Below are 20,591 nucleotides of genomic sequence, written 5' to 3'. Positions count from 1 at the left end.
CCACTAAAGAAAATCTGGCCCTTGGGTTGTTGTTAGAGCTTTGCATAGACTCACACACACACACACACACACCAAGATTTATATATACATACATATATTTGGTTATAAGGATGAGGGGCAAAACTTGATATCGTAATGCGTAGAGCATTAAAATGGTAAATGTATAAGAGGGATAAATGTTAAACATGCCAGCCAGATTTCTATGCAAACACACACTCACACACACATAGCACAATACTTACAACCCACACATACGCCACACACACATACATACATACATACACACTCACACACATAATTGCAATTTTGGTTTGCAACATTATTCAAAGCATAGCCTAGGGCGCTTCCGAGGCAAAGGCTGTAAAGCAGAATACATATGTAAAAACAGATGTGAACAAGTTTTGGCTAATGGCTATGATTGTGTTTGCCTCTCATTCTCTCTCACCATCTATGTATCATCTCTCTTTCTAATAAATGCCACATAAATGCGGCATTAGTTTAGTTTTGCAAAATGTTGCAAAGTATGAAAGGTATTTATAGTATGTTTATGTTTATATATATTTGCTTTTGCCCTCGGCTATTTTCTTTTGAATTAATTTTATTTGTGTAATCAAACACTTGGACAATTTTTGATTTAAATTATTATTTATTACATTTTGCAATTGCAGTTATAATCTTTATTGGTTTCAAATTTGAATTTGAATTGAGCTTATAATATTTGCTCACTTTCTAAACCATTAAAAGGAACAATTTAAATCGGATCTTTACAGTCAATCAATGCCAACAATTTAAGCATTTAGTTCCACAAATTTCGAATTTTATGGGAGTTCAAATAATTAACATTAACTTTATTGTAATATATTTACATACATACATACATTCTTTTTGCCAGAGAAAAATGTAGTTTAAATTTCGTTTTAATTTCCGTTTCCGCCTTAACATTTTTGTGCTTGTCAATTATTGCAAAATTATGCAAATAGGAGTCGCAGCAGGAAACAGCCAGTAGGGGGAGGGGCGAAATGAAGAGAAGAAAAACTCGTGGAAAATGTCGAAAATTTTTTCACGGCAAGTGTCGACAACCTCATTTACCTTCCAGGCGCCCCTCAGGCACCTCCTGCCTCTCGGCTCTTGCAGGAACAGGAAGCTTAATTGAATTAAAACATAAAAATTTTTGCACCGCAATAAGTTCTGTCTGGGTACACGATATTCATCCAAACCCAAAGGAGAAAGCTATAAAGTTGGCCCATGGGGAAAGCCAGAGAACAGGAGAGTTAAGAGCTCTTCCTTCTTTTTTCCTTCTCTGCTCTCTTTCTCCCTTTTGGGCTAAGACCCACGCGCTCACATATGCCATCATAATTTTTTGCTTTTTTTCTCAATTCTAACAACTTTTTGATGGTGGGAAAATTTCAGTTAGGCTCTTAATTTTTATCTTTAGCCGATTTGTTATTCATTCGTTAATTTAATCATACCCGAAACACCCTGTGCGCCATATTATGCAATAAATATTTATGCAGTTGCCGCTGCTGTTCCAAAAACTACTTAACAACACAAACAGATACAAATATGCGAAAAGTTGCTCCTGTGTTCTCTCCCGCACACACACACACACCCACACACACTCAACTTGAGCACAACTGTACTTCAAAAACTATGTGTGTGAGCATACTGCATTTCCATTTCCTCTGCCGCGGAGCTCATTTAATCTCATCCTGCTCCTCTCGTCCCAGCAAACACACAGACAATGGAAAAATCTTTCTGCCTGGTATGTTTATTGAAAAACATTAAATTCAAGCGGATCATGCAAATTTCTTATCCTAACTACTTAGCTACTGCAAGAAATTGTTAATTGAAACTTGAGAGGCAGCTGAGGCTTAAAACTATTAGAATATACAAAAGGATGTATTTATCTCAAACAAAATTGGGGAATGAATTAATGTGAAGGAAGTATCAAGGAATAATCCTTGATTATAAAATCATGGAATCACATTAGTAAGAGTAAAATAGAATTTTGGAACTCACTATCACATCTCTTGAGAGTTTAGGAATAACAACAATAATAATTGTTCTATGTTGATAAGTATGAGCTTCGTGTGTTCTAGTTGATAAACCAACTTAAAATTTGTTAATATTGTGAATCTTGTGTTACTCAAAAAAACACAAAAATTATGTGCATACTTTTAGGCTGGCTTTGACAACTGAATAAGATTGATGAAGACAAAATAACTCTTTTATATTTGGTAAATAAATTAAATTCTCTATTAGTTAAGTAAGTAATATAGGTAAAAAATGAAAATTAATTAATAAGGTAAAAAATTAATTAGTTATTACCTTACTAAGTAATAAGGTAATCATTAGAAATCTCTTTAAAAAAAAACTATTTTTTTCTATTTTAAATTTCATTTTAAGATTGTTATCAAAGGTTTTCTATCAGAAAGAAGTTGATGACAAAAAACTTTTAATATTCTAATGCTAATTAATTGAACAATATGAAAAAAACAAGACAAAAATTGGGATAATAATTCATAGTTTTTACTGGACAGCGTTCCAGTTTCTTAGAGAGAATCGAAAAAAGTGTTCTGCGTATCAAATTTAGGGTATTTGCTTCATAGCCATCAAAAGACGTCTTCCCATCATTTTCGTCTTTTTAAAAGAAATATCTGTTCTGTTTTTTTAAACTGGTTTGAAAATTTAATGGGAGTTCTAAAATTTACATTGAGATTACTGTTTAGTTTATAGATCTTTCGTAGAAATTTAATTTTAATATCTTGTCTTCACCAGACACATTGAAAACAATTAGAAAAACTTTAAACATATAAAACACACTCGCACACCGAGTGGCACACACACACAGCAACACGCAGACAGAATCCTTTTGCTAGACTGAAATATGGGCACAATTAACCATCATAAAAGCTAATGGAGGAGCCAACCGCCAACTGCGACAAATGTACAAAATCATTAAAATCATCTAGAGATACCCGCTCATCTGCGCTCAACAAACCGGACGGCGTCATCGACGGCCAGGAGCACCAGTAGCAGATAGCCGGAGACGGAGATGGAAGTGGACATGGAACTGGAACATGGAGCCGGAGACCAGCCACGTTTCGATTACGTTGGCAACACTTCCGGGCCGCGAGCGCCACAATTTCCGTAGCTCTTTTGGCATCACAAAAAAAAAAAAAAAAAAAAAAAAAAAAAAATGAGAATGAAAAGAGAGATGGAAAGTTGGCAATAGGCAAACTGCCAGAGGAGCTTCCCCATCTCTGACAAATCCCCCTTCGTATCCTGTACTGTTGCTCATTTTGCATTCGCTTGAAGGGTTCATTTGTGTTATGTGTATATCTATTTTTTCCATTTTTCCAAACGATGACCGCTTGAAATTTCATTTCATTTCATATATTTTTTTTCTTTTTGGCTTTGTTGCTGCTCATTCAATTACCGCCAACAGTTCCTATTCTAATATATCCTCCCCTTGCCACTTCACCACTCCGACTTGCTCCCTCTATTGCTCTCATACCTCTTGATTTTCTCAAGTGCTTCACTGGCAACTTGCCCTGCCAAGAAGATGAGTTTTTCCTTCCTCGTTCATTTTTTTGTGCTAAGCTCCCTTGCATATTTATAAAGTCACTTGAAAAATAGCAATATTTCCAAAACTACTAACTGTAGTTCAATACGGTATATTAAGAAAATGAAGAGGAAAAAGAAACAAAAATAATACAAAAACAATTGGCGTAATCCAAACTAACGGTACTTTGTTTATCGAATGGTCGCGAGTTTTTACTGTTGCATATTTATAAAGTCACCTTTAGAATTAGAGCTTTCTGATGCAGTTTGAGATTAGATTTGGCGGAGTTTGGACGAATTAATTAAGAAAACCATAAATTTGCGCAAATGCCTCGTGGACAATCTCTAAGTGATATTGAAAACGGCAAGATTATAGCCTTAAGCGATAGTGGTGTCAGTGGTCGTAGTCAATCCGTTGTCCGAAACTTTTTAAAAAATCCATCTTCGTATGGCTCTATAAAGAGAACTGGACGTAAAAGGCATCTCGACAAGCGAGAGGAAAGGCAAATTGTGCGAAACGCCAGCAACTCCTCAATGTCACTATCACGTTTGCGTTCGACAAATGGCCTTAATGTATCGCTTTCCACGATTTCCCGGACTCTTAAACGTTCCGGAATACTCCGGTATGAAAAAATGAAGCAAGTCCCCAATCTATTGGCACGTCATAAGACTGCCAAATTAAATTTTGCATTAGGCAATTTGAGTACAATATGGAATGAGGTAACCCCAAATCAAGGATATTTTAAACTCGACAGTTTTTAAGCAGTTTTTTTTTAGATGATTTTTTCTGACGAAAAAAAATGGGATTTGGATGGTCCAGAAGGGATGGGTGGGTTTGGATGGGTTTCGAAGCTATTGGCATGATATTCGGAAGAAACCACTTCAATGTGGCAAGGGAAATTTTGGTGGTGGAAGCATTATGGTGTGGGGAGCATTTTCCATAAGTGGTGTCCTTTCATTAGAAGTGGTATCATCACGAATGAAAAGCGTTGATTACATCCGTACTTTGGAAAGTAGTCTGGTACCATTTTTAGATGAAAATGGCTATGCACGACATACTTTTCAGCAGGACAACGCGAGAGTCCATGTCAGTCGGGAGACTAAAGCATGGTTTTCCTCCAAAGGAATCAAAGTTTTAGAGTGGCCTGCCTGTTCTCCCGATCTAAATCCCATGGAGAATCTATGGGGGATACTCACACAGAGAGTATATGCCGAAAATCGCCAGTTTTCAACTTTAAGTCATCTTAAGGATGCTCTTTTCGATGAGTGGGCGAAAATTAATGCCGGTTTGGTAGCTAACCTTATTGGAAGTATGCAAGGGCGCATAGAAAAGGTTATTGGCTCCCGAGGCGATGTTATTTGTTAATTAAAATTGTTTTTTTCAGTTAATTTTAAGCTACAGTAAAAATAAGAACAGTGACTTTATAAATATGCAACATTAAGACTTAGCTTAAGTGTATATTTAAAAATACCGTTAGTTTGGATTAAGCCAATTGTTTTTGTATTATTTTTGTTTCTTTTTCCTCTTCATTTTCTTAATATACCGTATTGAACTACAGTTAGTAGTTTTGGAAATATTGCTATTTTTCAAGTGACTTTATAAATATGCAAGGGAGCTTATAAGTGGGCTGCATCATCTTCAGTGATGGTGGGGAGGGGCATTGTGGAAAAACTCTCCATCAACAAATTCGGTTGCGTTCTTATAATTTCGACAATATTTTTATTAGATTCTTTTTCCTTGTGTTTTTGTTTCTGCCAAAAAAGAGGCAAATGCTTTGAAATTTTTCTTGTTGAAATGAATTTCAAGTGCTTGAGACACTTCAGACTTAGAGAGAGAGAGACGGGGAAGGGGTTCAGGGGATGCAAGTAAATTACAATAAATTCTAATGAAAATATAGAGCAAGCTATAACTGATAAAAGCCGATAAGAAATGAAATAGATTGGATAACTAATTGAAGCAAATGTTCATTTAATATTGCTTTAAAACGCTTTTTGTTTTAAATTGAAATTGGGGTCAGGAAATGGAAATGGATTGCATTTATTTGGGGAGAAATGGAAATATTAAATGAATATACACCTGAGTGAAGATTTTATTCTTACCCAATGAAATAAAGCTAGTTGTAAAACTCTTTTGGAATGTTCTTAAGTCGAATTCATTGAAAATTAATACAAACTTTTAAAAATCAATTTTGAATAATTGAATTGTAAACCAAATGTCATAAGCCTTCAATAATTGAACAATTTCTAGGTATATGGCCCTTAAAATTTTGGAGTTGCGGCTTTAACAATTTGAACTAACAATTAATCAATTTATCAATCAATCAAACAATCTCTACATGCCATTTCTATAAAAAATCTATAACTCCAAGCATTCTTCCCAAGCTAATAGTATCTCAGGAACAGCAGAAACATTTTGTTTTTACTTTTTTTTGTTTGTTTGTTTCGTGGCTTATTAGTTGCATAATTCTCCCATTCCCCTCTTTGCCCCCCTCTCCACACTTGCTTCCCAGAAATCTTCTTCATTATGGATCTGTGTTAATTAAATTAACAGGTTCGAGCTAAAAATATTTATTTTTTTACTGCCAAGTCATTGTCTTAAGTTTAAATGTATGTATAGATATTTTCAGTTTGAATTGAAATCTTGGAATCGGTTAAGTCGAAACTTAAGACTTGGCTTCTCCCTCTGTTAGTGCTGTTAGACATTGAAATGTGTCAGCTTTCGTTTCCTTGGACCAACTGAAACCAAGTATTTATTGAGGGGGGGAGTATAGAAAAGTCTTCTCTACCGGTTTCTCTTCTCTTCTCTCTCTCTCGGTGTCTCTTTTGGTGTGTCTCTTAACCTAGCTCCATCTTTCTCTAGTCTGTCGTTGACATGCAAAAGCTACGTGACATAATGTTCTATGTGATTGTTGTTCTTGTTGTTGTTGCCACAGTGAAACGTGTTACATTTATGTTAACGCATTTGCACACGTTGAGAATGAGATAGGAAGCAAGATAGAACGAGATGAAAGATACGATATGCCACAAAATTTCCTAAAACTTATACAGAGTCAGAGACAGACAGACAGACAGAGACCTACACACACATGTGACGCTTCACTTTTTGACTGAGTGACAGCAACCATTTTGTCACACCCCCCTCAGTTGTTCCCCCCCTTCCTTTGGTGTAGTCATCTGATCTACTCATAAACTTATTGCAATGAATTCTAGTATTTATTTATTTATTTTTAGTTTCTTTTTCACTTTGCTGCAAAGGTTTCATCTATCTGTTTCTGTCTCTGACTTTCTTACTTTGGGAATTCATTTTGCAATATATATATCGCCATATATACATATACATATGCAAGTCATGTTTGCATTTCTGATATGATAGAATATATCCTTTAAGCAGAACTCAAAAGTTTCCTCCAAATAAGGAAAATGTTTAGAAATTAGATCCAAAGTTTCAGCTTATGAATTGGTTTTCTTTTCTTCTACGGAAATTGGGAATGAGTTTTATTTTCTTTAGTTCAATTTGAGATGTTTGTATATAAATTCCTTTATTGTTTAAAATATCAAAATTTACAGACTTGCAAGTGTGTAAGAGTGTGTGTGAAGTTTCTCATTAAAACCATATTTAGTTTTCTTACTTTCTCTTTGTTTTCTGCAACAAAATATTGAAAAATTGCACATTGAACCTTTACAATTTAAACAGAAGGTTGATTGAATATTGAATAGAAGGGAAATCGATCGCTAATTGTAAGATCCAGGAAGTGTATGCTAATAATTTTCTATGAAAATGGAAAAGATAGCTTTCTGGAAACAAAGATGTGACATTATGTTGCATTAGCTGCCAGATAACCCCAAACCATTACCATATGTAACTAAACGCTGCGAATGTCAAGAGAGAATACAGTTAAAGATATGTGCATATAGACTATAGATTCCGATAAATAGCCAATAAATGTGCATGAGTTTCGCCATCGTCATTCTCGTCGCCGTCGAACGCTTTCTTTTCATTCAAGTTCAAAATGCAATGTAAATATATTTATCCGATGCCAAATGCCATTGATTACGTATTCCTCCACATCTCACTCTCTTTCTCTCTCTGTCTCCCCTGTGACAGAATTTAATTTCGCTCTTATTGGAGGGGTGATGAGAATCCATCAGCATTTCCTCCCCCGCCTTCTCGTGGCCTGTATTTCTCCTCTGCTGTGGCTATTGAACTGTAACATCTATTGTCTATATGGCAAAATGTTCAGAGTGAAACATTTTTGTTTTCTTTTTGTTTTTATCTGATGCATCTGGGAGTGTGTGTCATGCTAGGGGGCGTGGCTTTTGTGTCAATTGTTTAATGACAAAAAAAAAAAAGAAAAACGCAGGAAATTAGCTGCAAACCAATTGATTGGTACACATGATGGAAATTTCATATGGACTAGAGTTAAATTGTAGAAAATAGACGATAAATAGGCATAGAATAAAAATAGGTTAACGACTTAAGGTGAGTAATTAAATTTTATTAAAATAATTCCATGTTATTTAATTATTGAGCTTTTCATTTTAAAGCATTTGATTTTTAAACTTTTAACTTAAATCAGTTTGAAACAGCTTACATATCTTTGAAACTTTAATATGATATAGGTATATAAAAGAAGTGATTGTTCCATAATAATAATAATTTATAGCATAAAGAATTGTAGTCGACTGATTTTGGATGATATAGGTAACTTATTTGTTCTTTTTGTGAATTAAATTTGTATTTAGTTCTTAAGTCTTACTAAGTAATGTTCACAACTAAAAACAACATATAGGATTCTCCCATTTCATTTACAAAGAGGAAAACAATTCATAAAACACTATTAAATAATCAAAAACATATATTAAAACTTTTTATATTTAAACAGTTCTAATCTTATATTTTAACTAGTTTTGCAAAGTTATTTCTTTCTGTGTATTTCAAATGCTTGCAATTTCCTTTGAGAATTGAAGCTGAACCCTTTTTATTATCACTTGCCATAATGACTTTATTACCAGAGACTTTTCTTTTTTCGTTTATTTCTTTTTACAGCAAAGGGAAATAACTCAAATCAAAGGCAAAAGGTGCATATTAAATTTTTTTTACCAACGCGAAATTCTCTTGGCGAGGAGAGCAACAACAAAGTAATCACCTGGCAGGCCACAACTCCTCATTCTCTCTCTCTCTCTCTCCATCCATGTTTTCTCCTTCTTCCTCTGTGTCTGAGGATCCCCTGCTGATTATTATGCAAAGCGCATGGCGAATCATTTTTTTCTTGCTTCTTTTTTTTTTTGCTGTTTTCTTTTTAGAAAAAGAAGTTTAAAAATATTTTTTTACGACTGTCGACAGCATCACAAAAAAAAAAACACCCATAACAGACAAACTCACCAACTGACTGACTGCCTGGCTGACTGACTGACAATCAAAAATGCTTTTGACGTGCCCAAAAAACACAGAAAAAAAACAAACAAAACATACACAGAAAATATGCACAGAGGAGACACCTTCTGTGGGAGATTAAATGTGCAGGGCTATAAAATGACATAAGATACAACGTCAGAAATGTATCTAGAAGTGCGTCATAGAACCAGTTTGGCATGTGGCTTAAATAATAATCATGTTAAACAGAGGGCCTGGCATACAATTTTCGACATGGCAAAGTTTCTATACACTACGAAGTGCAAATAATGGGAATAGTCATAGTATAAAGTAAATTCTTGGTGAAAGTAGACCAAAGTGTTAATGGCAAATATTATAGGAAAACAGTGTCTAGCTGGTTTTTGAAGAGAATAAATGTTGCACAGTGACTGTGGAAGTTGAGAATATATAGAATGGGGTATGCAGATTTCAGTTTAAAAGTCGTTGCTATGCAAATTTAGTTTAGGTTCTGCTAAATTTTAGATACTAATACTAATTTTACACTACGGCAGATCCAAAAGTTACTATCTCCATTAAAGAGTAACTCGAGTATCACAGAAATGCAGAGAACTGAGGATTAAAGAGTATTAAATTAATAAAAGAGCACATGAATTTCAAGTATTCAAGTATAAAAGTATCTGCAAGATACAATTTCGTGCTACTGCAGCAGCAGCATCATCATCATTATCATTCATAGCAAAAACCAATCAATCAAAGTGAATTCCTTAGACGTTCGAATGCATTTGGCTTTTGGTTTTCTGCGGCTTTTGTGGTATTTTCTTATTAATTTGTTAATTATGGCAAGTAAAAACATTTGCCAGATACCAAATGAAAATTGGCTAGCCAAGAGAGACTATTGATATATGTATGTATAAGCCACTTAACCGAAACAGTAGTGGAAAACCAATAAACAAAACACTAGCAAATAAACTCTGCTTCCAAGCCTCTCATCCCATCCACCACCCTCTTTTGACATGAGCAAAATCCCTTGACAAAGCTAAAATTTAATTAGCAGCTCCAGCAAGTGGCACTTGCAAATGAAATTACACACACACAGACTCACTTAGGGGAAGGGAGATAAGTAGAGAGTGGAAAAGAGAGAGAGATACAGAGGGAATGCAATATCCTACACCGTTTCTCCACCCTCACATATGGCGCGAAAAGGAAATAAAATACACGACACACACGCAAAGCAAAAGAACGGGGGAACGGAACAATGTCGAAATAAAACAAGAAAAACTCACATCGAAACACGACACCCAGCAAACAATGTTCCATTCCTCCCGTTCCCCTCGACAACGATATGTTTACTATACTTGCTCTTGCCCCCGCTCTTTGCAGCTGTTAGCATGTTTTTCTCGTAATCCTCGTGAGCTTTACTTTAAACACGAAAATATAATTTGGTATGTTTGTTGCTCTTGTATTGAGTTTTTTCTTTTCTCTGTTAACAAAACGCGTTTTTGCTTAACACACGAAAAGTTCGCAAATTAGACAGACGAAGAGGGAGAGAGCAAGTGGAAATGGAAAACACAAAAACAGTGAAAACTCGTATCAATTGTTGGTTTTTGGTCATGTTAAAGTCAGTAAAGTTTTTATAAGGATTTGTTCCAATCAGATGTATTTTATAAACTGTTTCATTTCTATATTCCAAATGAGTTGCTATTTTACATCACATGTCGGTCGTTGGAATTGAAATATAGGGGAACTTTCTTAAAACATCATAGCTTGGCTCAAACTCAAGTTCCAAAGTTAGTTAGTCACTCCTAATTCCATTCTTAAATATATTTACCATTTACCAATTGCGCATTTCAAACCCAATCATTACTGCAGTTAGTTTTAGCTTTATCCCTACTGTAGTATGCAAAGTTAACTAACTAATTACCTGGAACTAAATATGGCGCCGGATTCGGTGGGGGTAGCCAATAGGTCGCTGTTATCGCCGGATACAACTGATGGCCATTTGTGGTCATGTTTGCGGACATCGATGAGGGCGTCGGAGGGGGCGATGACTGGTGGTGCAGTTGATGATGATGATGATGATACAGCTGGGGGGGAGAGGAACTTGAGCTGCAGCTGGAGCTAGAATTCGAATTGGAATTGGTGCCTAGTTTGGGTGAAATGGCATTTGTTTTTGCCAGTAGAGGGCGCTGCTCTTGGCTGGTGCTGTTGCCATTTCCGTTTCCGTTTCCGTTGATATTGTTAGATGTTGTGATGCTGTTGTTGTTGTTGTTGTTGTTATTGTTGCTTAAGCTGCATTCCATGATAGTTGGATTTTTCATAATATTTATGGGCCGCTAGATGGCGCCACCACAATGCACTACACTCACACACACACACAGGCACAGACACGGTATTTGTTGTTGGATTTTGTTGTTATGTTTTGTAAACGTTGTTTTTATGGCCCTCTTGGGCTATATTAAAATTAAAATGAATATTTTTTTCAATACTTTTTCACTCTGTCTCTCTCGCTCTCTCTTTTTCTGTCTATATGCATATATATATTTATTTATTTAGGCTGCCATTAAAATGCCACAATTATTCACTTGTGCATAATTTGTATTTTATTCGCTATAGAAAAAACCAACAAAAAATAAACCATCAAAATATATATATCTATTTTTTTGCACATTTTTTTTTTGTTTTTGATTTTCACAATTTTTTATGGTCGTCCATTTTTGTATAACTAATTAATTTGCCATATTGTTATATAGGTTTCAATCGAATGCAGTTTGTTTTTGTAATAATATCGATAAGATATATAAATTCTGTTTTTTTATTATTATTATTTACTTTCAATTTGTTGCTGCACATCATCATCATTTGATACCCTTTAAGGTAAGGCTATATGTGACTATTTATGAAATAAAATTTTATTGTCCATAAAAATTCCTTATATAATTTATGAGATAATTTGCCTATTTTTTATGGATTTTTATCACTTAATACATTGAGAATTTGACTTCTGAGGGTGAAATTGTTGGCAGTTTTTAATGAGGGAGATCAATCATTCTATGATATTCTATAGACAATTTTAGCAAATACAGGGTATCAACTAGTGCTATATTGTCACCTGGAATATGTGTTGATTATTTTTATCAATCGCTTTTTCCCCTCTTTTTTCTTTTGCCAAGCGTTAATGGCCCAGACATGACATTCATATAGAAGAATCTATTTAGCCAATAATATTTGTTTTTATTATTATTACAATGAATTATTATACCGATCACATAGTCAGAGAGTTATTTGATTTTGCATTAGCCTCAAAAAAAACTAAACAATCACCTGCCCAGAGAAGGAAAGAAGCAATAAAAGATTTCACTTTTTACGCTGTTGCATTTTGTTGTTCAATTTTTTTTTTTCACTTTGTTGGATTTCGTCAAACTAGTGAAGAAAAGATGCCGCAGCTAAGCAAACGTTTTACAACTGTTTCAAGACAAATATTGAGAAAATTTCACAACTGTCGCAACTTGTTGAAAAAGCCACGCCCAAAGGCATATACACAGTAGGTGTAGTATATATAGCACCTGTGTGAAGCTAATCAGCTTGTGGAGAGGAAGAGATGGAGGAAAAAAACCCTACCGTCTGTGTTTATAGAAGAAATGTATAGAGTCCGACTTGAAAACGAAAACCTTAAACAATTCTCAACAATTGTTGAGATACCGATACATATATACATTTATATGTCTGTGAAATTGGAAGTTGATTTAGACAACAAAACCAACAACAACTAAAACTAAAAATATTCCATGTATTTATTGGGTTTTTTTTATGCCAATGCCAAATTCTTTGCTGACTAATAAGCCAAACTGAAAATGTAAGAAAATTATGAAAGACAAACTTTGCCCCAAAAAAAAAAAGGGTTAACAAATGTTAAAGAGATGTTGAAACTATTTTGTAAACATTCAAACAATTTAGGTAAACTTATGTAATTTATTTATTTAGACGGTTTTTATTGGTTCATTGTTGGCGGGTAGTTCAATATTATAAGGAACAAAACACACCTGAATTATGAAAGAACACAAAGAAAGAATCTTGAAATGTTAATAAAATACATAGTTTGACATAACATTGGAAACACGTTTTAAAATTACTTACAATGATTATTTGAAACTAATTTAGATAATTGAAATGGTTACAGTGCAAAAGGTTATTTTACTTAAAAGTGTTTAATGACTTTAAATTGCTTTTTAGTTAGCCTAGCAACGTTTGTAATTTGTTTATATATAATTATTATAAGCATACACAAATTTTGTAGTTTAAAAAGTGATTAAACAATAAATTAGCTAAACTGTTGAGTTTTAAAAGGTTGATATCTAGCTTTGGTCTTTTAATTAGCTAAAAATGGGTTCAGTCTAAGTATAAAGAAGACTGAAAAAATGTAAAAATGTTTCGATTATTCCTAAATTTTATGGATTAATAAGACAACTAAGACTTTTAATAGGACTAAGCTGAAGAAGGGTTTTGGATTAACCCACTTAAGTAAAGTTGATGGAAAAATATACGACTCAAATATACATATATCATAAAACTGACTCTCTTTTTCTATATACCTATGATAATACGATAATAGAAACTTTTTTTGTTTTTTTGTGTCGACTGCAACGAAGCGTAAAATAAATGATTACGACAAATGTCAAAAGCGCTCAAACTAAAATAGTTAGCAATAGTCACCAGTTGTAAGCCATTACACACACACATACCTACATATGTACATATATATATATATATATACCTATATATGTATGTTTAGAGGAAATCGAGAGAGAAATGGGAGTTTCCACTCCACAACTGAACAAGCATTTCGATAGAATTGTGTCACTGTTGCAACGAATCAATTTGTTTTGCATATAGAGTATATAAATATATACATATCTGACTTACAAGTTTCAACTAAAGAGAGAGAGAGAGAGAGAAAGATATTAAACTGTTCAACAACTAGTCTTGCACCTGCTGAAAACTTGTATCAATATTTGCACTTTCTTTACGAAACATAAAAAAAAAGTCCCATAGCAATAGTTAGAGAGCCAGCGAGAGGAAGAAAGTGAATGAAGAGAGATCTGAGATGTACTATATTTTGTTGAAATCTATTTACGCATATTTATGTCTATATGTTGGCCGGCCATGTACAAACAAGAAGTCTGTCAATAAGTAGACAAAACTGGCAAACGTCAATTTTTAGTTTGGGTCACAAGAAAATTGAAAATAGCTCGACAAGCCACGGCACCGAAAATTATTGAGTAGGCAAAACCAAAGCCAAAGACTCAGTGATTGATTTGAGGTCTAAATACTTGAATTTCGTTTTAGGAAAAAATCTTAAAATACAAAAAACAAATTTTTCCTAAGAAAAGCAAATCAATGCACAAATCTGACAAATCTTTATATTTAGTTTAATATTAGTTTTAGTTGTTAGGCGGCCTTTGAACATTTGAGTTTCACCTCAGAAAGAAAAATAAACTGACATAACAATTATCACATAATACTCTCACATTTACACTCTGAACTTTGTTTTTTTCCTTCTTCTTCTTATACTCAAGCATTCGAGTTAAATGAAATATTTAGAGCGTAAAGTTAACGCTTTAATTTTTTAACATTTATGTGGCATTTGAAGCATATATATATATATGTGCATACATTTATATAAGTAAATAAATATTTGTGGTTTCTCTTTCATATGACAGCTGAATCGGAAAACTTGAAACGAAAGCCAAAATTATTAAACATTTGGTTTTTTTTTTATAAGAATTTGAATTGGGAAAAAATTAAACAATTTTTTCAGCTGCAGTTAAATACGAAATAATTGCAAATTGTTCTAAAAAAAGTTAAAAATTTCTTGAAATGAAGTTGTTTTTATTTTCTATGTTAAGTTTTTGTTTTTAAAAAATTTCATTTTAATTTTTGAAATAGACGATTAATTAACAATTTTTTTTTGATTAAAGAGCCAATTAGTTTAGTTTATAACCCAACTAAAAAACATTTATAAATTGTGTTTTCATTTGTTATTTTGTGCATTTTTGTTTTTAACCTGATTATATTTAAAATTTTGTGCGTTTTTTTTTTGACGAGTTGCTGACATTTATATTTAATACGAGGCTGCAGAAGGAACAGAAAGAAAATATCTACAATTGACAACTGACAATTTCCATTTGTCGACCTATTCAAATTTTTTTCTTCTACTGCTTCTGCTTTGTTGTTGCTGTTGTTGTTTTGTGATTCATTTTCCTAGTTGTCGTTCGCCAAGAAATCCATTACGTGAATGGTATTTTCTATATCTATCTATATATGAAGAGATATACAGAGTGTGTGTGTGTGTGCCCTGTGCGTATGTATATTCGTTTTTACCTTTTGACAATCTATTTCTATTGCGTAGATATAAGAACACTTGTTCTTGGTTTAAACTTTTGGCTATTTGCACAATTGGTCTTAGGGCGCAGCACACGCTCTATATATTTATATATTTCTATATATATACGATAAGTTGACCTTGAGGCAGGCTTTGAGATCTTGAGAGGTGAGTGAGAGAGAGAGAGCTCGGACTCATCATCCATAATACCCAAATACAGTCAACTAGGCAGACACACCCAAGTTGAAACACAAAACACAAATACTTGCAGTCAGTGAAGTGTAACGAGAATTGGTTCACAAATCGTTTGTTGATTCTTCAATATACACTTATATACTATATACATATACATATGTATGCATGTGTATGTATTTGTCAAGTTCCATTGTTGTCAGACCATAGCTAATCAGCTGTTTCAAGTACATAAGAATATCCCATGCGATTGTTAATACATTTTATGCACAATAATCTACCGCAGGTAAAATTCACAACTTTGTGCTAGTACAGTAGAGATTAACTAAGAAATCTATTCTGATATCAAAATGTCTGCTATTTTTGGTTGGTATGTCAAATTTGTCAATTTTCCGCAGATTTTTCATAGTTTTTTTTGTTTTGTTTATAATTTTTCTTTTAAGATTAACGTTTCAAGCATTTCGGATTGTGTGAGTGATGGCCATGCGGAAACTATTTTAAAAATATTTTTCAGTTTCATGTCAAATACAGTAGAACCAAGGTATGTTATCCACACCAATAAAGTCATTGAATCCAATTTCCCATTAAAATTCAAGCGATTATTCTACTTCAGATTCGAGATTTCACAGAATTCTTTCCTTAACTAGATTAATATCAAGCTTATAAAATATTTACTGAGCAAAAGTTTTCCTTGTTATAGACCAAAATTCTGAGCTAATAATATGATCATCAGGTATTCCATTTTATTTGCCTATTAAGAGAATTCAATTCTTTACATTTCTAATTAAAAGAATTGTTTTTCTTCATAAAACTTGTATCATAATTATTGAAATGTTTTGCATTATGCAATTGTTTAGAAAAAAACTTAAGTCACTTTGAAATTGTTTTTATATTTATGGTGCAGCATAAAAATTAATTTCTGAGCACTTTTTAAGTATTTTTTCCACCACAAAAATGTTTATAAAAGTAGCTATTATATTTTTTACACTTATTCAATTGATATTTATTGAATAGATAAAATATTGAGACATAAAGACAGTATTGATTGTCGCTCAAGTCAATATTAACTGTATCTTTGACTCCTGTTAAGGCCGACGAAAATGTTTTGAGTCTTATCGCCTGTTAAATTATGCAAATGTTATGTGCATTTTTGAAAACATTCGCATTGAAAATGTGCTTAAGTTGCGCTTATATTATTATTTTACTTTTTTCTTTTGTTTGCACTTTGTAGCCTAAGTAGAAAGAGTGAGCAAGAGAGAGAGATAGCTGCAGAGAGTGGGTTATAATATTATGTATCTTAACCCTCAAATGAGAACTTCAACTTTGACACGTGCGACTATCAGCTAATGCCTAGCAAAAGGTAATCACACAAAATGTCTCACACAAATTACTTTTTACGTGCGCGCTTCGTTTAGACGATCTCACGATTTCAACGCGATCGGCGGTTTTAAAAGATACAGATACAGATAGATATGTACGTCTGTTTTTCTGTGGCGTTCATTCAGCGCGCTTTGGATACTCTGAGAGATGCCGCATGCGATCCGTGAAACGCGACTGATGTCTGGGCGATTGAGTGACAAACTGCTGGCGTTGCTTATTTTTTTCCGTTTCGTTCTGTGGTTTATTTCACTTTTTTTTTTACCCCCACCACCCCCAGCTACCCCACCCTATCCCTACATCCATAGACCGACCCGCTGCTGTTTAGTTGTATTCGTAGTTGTATCGTATGTACTTTAGCCATTGTGTACTCAGTTCACGATGAGCTGCTCGTTGTCGAACGGCGACAACGTCCAACGTCAACGGCAGCTAAACACTAACAACAACAACAACAACAATAACAATAACTTGGCAACAACAGCAACCGGCAAAACGTTCAAATACAACAACAATCGGCATCAAAAAAAAAAACAAAACATTTTATCATTATTTCATAGATACACTTTTTGTTGAGTGTCGGAGCGGGTACGGAAAGAGAGCTACCTTTGAAATCTTTGCCATAGTCCAATCAGAACGAACGATTCAAAAACTTACTCGATAAACTTTTTTCAATAATAAGACAAGACGGCAATTGAAATTGCATTGGATACTAAATGCAGAAAGACAAGTTAGTTTGGAATCCGTGACTATCGGACGCCAAAACGAATCAAAACTAAACTGGCAAATAGACTCTAATCGCTTTGACTAAAATACGATGATTCTCGGAATATTGTAATTGAAAATTGATTGGCAAAAGCATAAACCATAGACTGTAATGGCATTTAAAATAAACAAATTTCTTAAGATTTTAAAACTATTTTTTTTTTTAAAAAAAGGAAGATATATTTTACCAATTTATTAAAAAAAAAGGGTCCATAGTAAAGAAAATTGTTTTAAAACCATGTGTTCTGATGGAGATTGTCTATTGAGTTAATACTTTAATTTTTGATTTTAATATTAAGGAAAATATCAGAGTATTAAAATAATGTGTTCTGATGGAGCTTGTGTATTGAGTTAATACTTTAATTTTGATTTTAATATTAAGGAAAATATATAACCAATTTATTAAAAAAAAGGGTCCACAGTAAAGAAAATTGTTTTGAAACCATGTGTTCTGATGGAGCTTGTGTATTGAGTTAATACTTTAATTTTCATTTTAATATTAAGGAAAATATAAAGTATTGAAATAATGTGTTCTGATGGAGCTTGTGTATTGAGTTAATACTTTAATTTTGATTTTAATATTAAGGAAAATATAAAGTATTGAAATAATGTGTTCTGATGGAGCTTGTGTATTGAGTTAATACTTTAATTTTGATTTTAATATTAAGGAAAATATATAACCAATTTATTAAAAAAAAGGGTCCATAGTAAAGAAAATTGTTTTGAAACCATGTGTTCTGATGGAGTTTGTGTATTGAGTTAATACTTTAATTTTGATTTTAATATTAAGGAAAATATAAAGTATTGAAATAATGTGTTCTGATGGAGCTTGAGTTAATACTTTAATTTTGATTTTAATATTAAGGAAAATATAAAGTATTGAAATAATGTGTTCTGATGGAGCTTGTCTCTTACTCAATAAGCTTTAATTTTTGATTTTAGTATTAAGGAAAATATAAAGTATTAAAATCATGTGTTCTGATGGAGCTTGTGTATTGAGTTAATGCTTTAATTTTGATTTTAATATTAAGGAAAATATCAGAGTATTAAAATAATGTGCTCTGATGAAGCTTGCATATTGAGTTAATACTTTAATTTTGATTTTAATATTAAGGAAAATATCAGAGTATTGAAATAATGTGCTCTGATGGAGCTTGTCTCTTACTCAATAAGCTTTAATTTTTGATTTTAATATTAAGGAGAATATAAAGTATTGAAATAATGTGTTCTGATGGAGCTTGTCTCTTCCTCAATAAGCTTTAATTTTTGATTTTAGTATTAAGGAAAATATTGAAGTATGGAAACAATTCATCACGACCGAGCTTGCCTATTGAGTTTTCATCACTTTAATTATGAATTATAATTTAATGGATAATATAACTCATTAAAGTATTTAAAGTGGGTTTCGCCGCTTTAGTTTGGAAACGTTTTAAAGCGTTTAAAACAAAAAAAAAAGAAGGGAAACATTAGTTGTTGCCTTGAGAGAGCTCAACAAATGAATGAGAAAATTGTCGAGTGGGGCCTGCTTTTATAGCAGTAAGAAGCAAAGCCTGCCGTGCCTTGCTGGTGAGGAAAAGGCTACTTTGTTTTAGTGGTGGGTAACTTTGTCTAATATCGATAACAAAAGTATTGAAATCGATATATTGAAATAATTATTATCGGAATGGAACTATATATGTATACCAAATAATTAATTCAATATACATAATCGTAATGCAATATAACTTATTAAATTGCCCTACATGAGTTTTCCTGCACTTGTGCAATTTTCCGTGATTTGGATAAGTCAAGTCGAGTAAAGTAAAGTCAATTCATTTCCCTAACCACATACATATGTAATTACCGACAAAGAATTCTTTACAACAAAGCTATTCTAAGACCTCATTTGAACAATTGTCATTGTTAGAAGACAGAAGTGGCTGCATTTGTAAAGCAGGGTAAGATGGGGGGCGGGTGTAAGAATTGTAATGCAAAGTTGAACCAAAGTTGAAGACTTCCCTCGGCCGCTATTCAATTATATAGACAATGATGTGAAGAACAAAAAAAGTAATAATAAAAACCGGCAACCAAGTCAAGAACATGGTTTAGCATGGATTGTGCAATGCTCAAAATGCAACGACAACGATAAAGTCAGGCAATTAATTGAAGAAATCACGCATATACATATATGCATATATATATTTATGTGTATGTATGTATATACAAACAATGTACTATTCATATAGGGCATCAAATTATTCACCCTCTCTTTGCAACAACTTGCGAGAACAAAGCGCAATACAAATTGAATGACAGCCAACAATACTTGGATGAATAATTTGTTTTTGGTTGACAAATACGGCTAAAGGGCTCTATGACCCAAAAGAAAACATAACAAAAGAGGACCTCGTTTAATAAAATTCTAACGAAGTTTGTATGTACTAATATATTGATCGGCTTTATATACTCGGACGGTTCTATCGAACATTTAACCCTTTTTATCTCTTTCATGAATTAAATGAAAACCTTAGATACTTTATATATATAGCATTAAAGCCAATTGAAAAATTTCGAAGACCGATTCCGAAAAGATAAGATAGGTCTGCCTTAATGAACAATCCAATGGACTTTTTTTTTTGGTTTCCGTTTTTGAGGGCATCAAGAAAAGGCAAAAATGAATGAATGAAAAGAATTGAATCCAACGAATGTTCTCTCTGTATGAGAGGCGACAAGTTTTGCATATTAAAATCGTATACAAATGAAACATTATAAATTTTCCTTTTCAACTTTTTTATTATAGACCTACTTGCACTCCAATTGCGGACGTCAGTTCAATCAGAGAATTTTAATTATTATTTTCAATTATCGAAAATGGGTTCGGCGTCTCTCTGTGTGCGTGTGTATGACTTCAAGTGTATCTCATTTGAGGCGTCTGTAACTAGGGGGCGTACGTAATATTCTGTC

General features: G+C 33.1%; 1 protein-coding gene across 5 annotated transcripts in view; it reads right to left on the bottom strand.

Annotated features, from left to right (window-relative positions):
- LOC6642197 (CUGBP Elav-like family member 2) overlaps positions 1–20,591 on the bottom strand; it is a 59,320-nt gene that overhangs the window by 16,949 nt on the left and 21,780 nt on the right. Inside the window, exons 1-2 of one of the 5 annotated variants that reach the window (XM_023175604.2) lie at positions 16,901–17,085; positions 10,860–11,388 (exon numbers count right to left, since the gene is read on the bottom strand). The exons of 3 other annotated variants lie outside the window; for them this stretch is intronic. In XM_023175604.2, the coding sequence (XP_023031372.2) occupies positions 10,860–11,256 (397 nt within the window). In that variant the 5' untranslated portion in view covers positions 11,257–11,388; positions 16,901–17,085. Of the gene's footprint in view, positions 1–10,859; positions 11,416–16,900; positions 17,086–20,591 lie in introns of those variants that run through there. One more of the 5 variants, XM_047010446.1, reaches the window with a different exon arrangement.

This window comes from Drosophila willistoni (assembly GCF_018902025.1).
Source record: "Drosophila willistoni isolate 14030-0811.24 chromosome 2R unlocalized genomic scaffold, UCI_dwil_1.1 Seg167, whole genome shotgun sequence".
NCBI classification, from domain to species: Eukaryota; Metazoa; Arthropoda; class Insecta; order Diptera; family Drosophilidae; genus Drosophila; species Drosophila willistoni.
The sequence above is the reverse complement of the archived record's forward strand: the minus strand, read 5'-3'. Positions and strand labels throughout refer to the sequence as shown.